The 2,803-nt window shown below is 36.9% G+C and overlaps 1 protein-coding gene across 1 annotated transcript in view; it reads right to left on the bottom strand.

Annotated features, from left to right (window-relative positions):
* The window catches only part of cntn2 (contactin 2), a 33,006-nt gene that overhangs the window by 4,302 nt on the left and 25,901 nt on the right, over positions 1–2,803 (bottom strand). The window contains exons 16-20 of the mRNA XM_016443579.1: positions 2,392–2,541; positions 2,125–2,195; positions 1,718–1,952; positions 837–952; positions 375–408 (exon numbers count right to left, since the gene is read on the bottom strand). Of these exons, the coding sequence (XP_016299065.1) occupies positions 375–408; positions 837–952; positions 1,718–1,952; positions 2,125–2,195; positions 2,392–2,541 (606 nt within the window). The remainder of the gene's footprint in view (positions 1–374; positions 409–836; positions 953–1,717; positions 1,953–2,124; positions 2,196–2,391; positions 2,542–2,803) is intronic.

Genomic DNA, 2,803 nt, shown 5'->3' on the forward strand with positions numbered 1-2,803 from the left:
TAACCCGCAGTACCACGGCAAAAGCCGAAGAAGAAGCGGCTCGTCGGAGAAGCATTATAGCCGTGACGGCGGCAAATAAATATCAAATCATTAAATCATTATTTAAAACAACATTAAGGAGACAACAACGGAACAGGAGAAGATGGCGTTCTTTCAATATTCACAAGGACTTGTACCATAGCAGGTCATCATTGTTTGTCGCGGACAACTACTGATATAATATAATGCTATGTAGTATAATAAATGATAAGACACTTGTGCTTTGCTTTGTTTTATTTTATATAAGGTGGTGTAACATTAAAATATATTAAAGTGCACATAAACACACACAAAACTCAAGTACATACGGAGGGAGGGGTTCTAGCCCCTCTGACTAGCATCAGACTGGCGAGTTTGTGATCGTAAGATCTACACAAGGTCAGCGTGAGACTTAAAAGAGACATTAGGTCCCCAGTGAACGGATAATTGAAAGTATAGTGAGTCCGGAATAATCAAATATCTAAATTAATATTTGTGATCATTAAAGTTAGGCAATATTTCAAAGCAATATTTCTAATTAAAAACTGATCATGTGAAATTGGAGTCAGATTGAACACGGAGCTAGACTAAAATTTAAACTAATCCTGATAAATTCAGAAGCGCAAGTAAAAGACCGAATACGCATTAAACCTTAAACCAGGCTGCTGGATTCCGCTTTTTGGGCTGGCGGGTTGGATCCTTACACCCACAATGGTCAACAAAACAACCATCAACTCTGTCATGCCATTTATGTTTAACAATCAACATAGAAATATAAAAAGAGATGTAACAGATATTAAAAGAAGAATGGGCCTGACCTCATAACCCCGAAGAACTCCATTAATGTTCAGATGTTGAATGGGGTCCCAGGACACCTGAATCTCAAAAGCTGTCAGAGCCGTGGCATTAATCCTTCTTGGGGATACGGTAGGTTCTAAGGAAGGCCGGAAAACATCATGTTATACATTCTATCAGTTATCATGCATTGGTTTACCATTTAATCTTTTTATTTCATTTTATAAAGCTGGCAACATTTCAATGTCAAATAAAAAGTCATAAGTTTTTATTCTATCTCTGACCCTTTGAATTCTGTAAACACACTCTTCATGTGTACATTGCTGCGATTACACGAGTCGCACGTTTGATGTTGGTTATAATACAGTTCATACTGTCTCATTCACTGTCTCACAGCTTCTTTTTAAAGCCAACATTATACTCTGACACGTGCAACAAAATAATCTGTCCTGCAATGTGCCGCACAGTTAAAATGAGATGCGATGAAAAAAATTGTTAAAATAAACTTGGGATCCTCATAAAGACTATGCAGAGCAGTTTAGTTTATTTTCTCATTTTACTGTTATTATTGGTTCTTGTGTTGTTACTTCTACAACTACTAACTGATCACTTAATTTTGATTGACAAAATGCTGGTGGTTTTGTGTGTTAATATAACTGGGATGAGACATTACTGCTGCTTTGTTTCAATATTGCTTTTGGGAGGAAATTTTGACTTCTGAAAGAGAAAATATGCTTCCACAGAACAACAAACTCATATAGTATAATAAGCTCTCTTGTCTCAAATAATAGAGGAAAATCAGTTTCTTTTCAATGAGGAGTTTCTCCACTGTCTGCTCTCTAGTAGTTAAGCAAAGTCTAATCAAAATATAATGAAAATTATTATCCTTCCCAATGTTTCTCACCCTCTTCTGCAGAATGTACCACAGCAATCTGGCTGAAGGGACCTTCTCCTTTCTTGTTGTAGGCCTTGATTCTGACCTCAAAAGGGCAGTAGGCTGACAGACTCTCATTACTGTAGACATATCGTGATGACTCCACGTGTGGCACTCTCACCACCATCCATGTTGGCATGCCTTGCTTTCTGAATGCCAGGATATAACCAAAGCCATCTCCATTCTGATACTCCCTGGCCATGGGCTGCAATTCATACCAGTAGAAAACGTTTTTTTGTCTCATTATGGAACAGAAGGTGAGGGTTGAGTAATAAAGACACATTGACTGACCATCTGTTAGCAACTCTACAAACTGATTAAAAAGAATAAAGCAAATCTAATATGAAAATAGAGCAATAGCGGTCCATGGCACTTACAGTCCATGTAATGATAAGTTCATTACGGTTTCCTCCACCTCCACCAAGTCCACTGGGAGCCACAGTGGGTGCTGCAAGATAAATGACAAAATAATAACAAAAAATTGCAAAATAATAACCCACTTATATAGTGGAAAAAATACCCTACTATCTTCCAAACATTTCTATGTGGAACCAAACTTATATTTTATGACAATTTGTTTTTAATATGTGTTATAATTATAATAATATTTCATATCTTATAACAATTTTCGCAATTGTTCTGACCTGATTGTTTGGTTCGGACAGGCTGGGAGGGCATGCTTGGTTCTCCACTACCCAAAATGTTGCTGGCAATGACCTGGAATTCATAATCCATCCAGGGTCGAAGATCTATCACATGTGCAGACTCAGCATTTCCTTCTATGTTCACAGGGTCTGGAGGAACCATAAGCAAACAATCATAACATAATGTATGATGCTCTAATACAAATAGATTTCTCAAACTAGGGTCCTGGGCACCCTTTCTGAAATAGCAAGGGGGGCTGTGGGTTTGACTAAATGTTTTACTTCAAAACAAATAAATTCAATATTTACATTTTTAAGCAATATGGGTGCAACCGTGACTAAAGCAAAAAGGGATCAGAAAAATTAGAAAAAATATAAAGGTACCAAAAAAATTTACATAAGTATATATATA

Source organism: Sinocyclocheilus anshuiensis, unplaced genomic scaffold, assembly GCF_001515605.1.
Source record: "Sinocyclocheilus anshuiensis isolate Anshui unplaced genomic scaffold, SAMN03320099.WGS_v1.1 scaffold51, whole genome shotgun sequence".
NCBI classification, from domain to species: Eukaryota; Metazoa; Chordata; class Actinopteri; order Cypriniformes; family Cyprinidae; genus Sinocyclocheilus; species Sinocyclocheilus anshuiensis.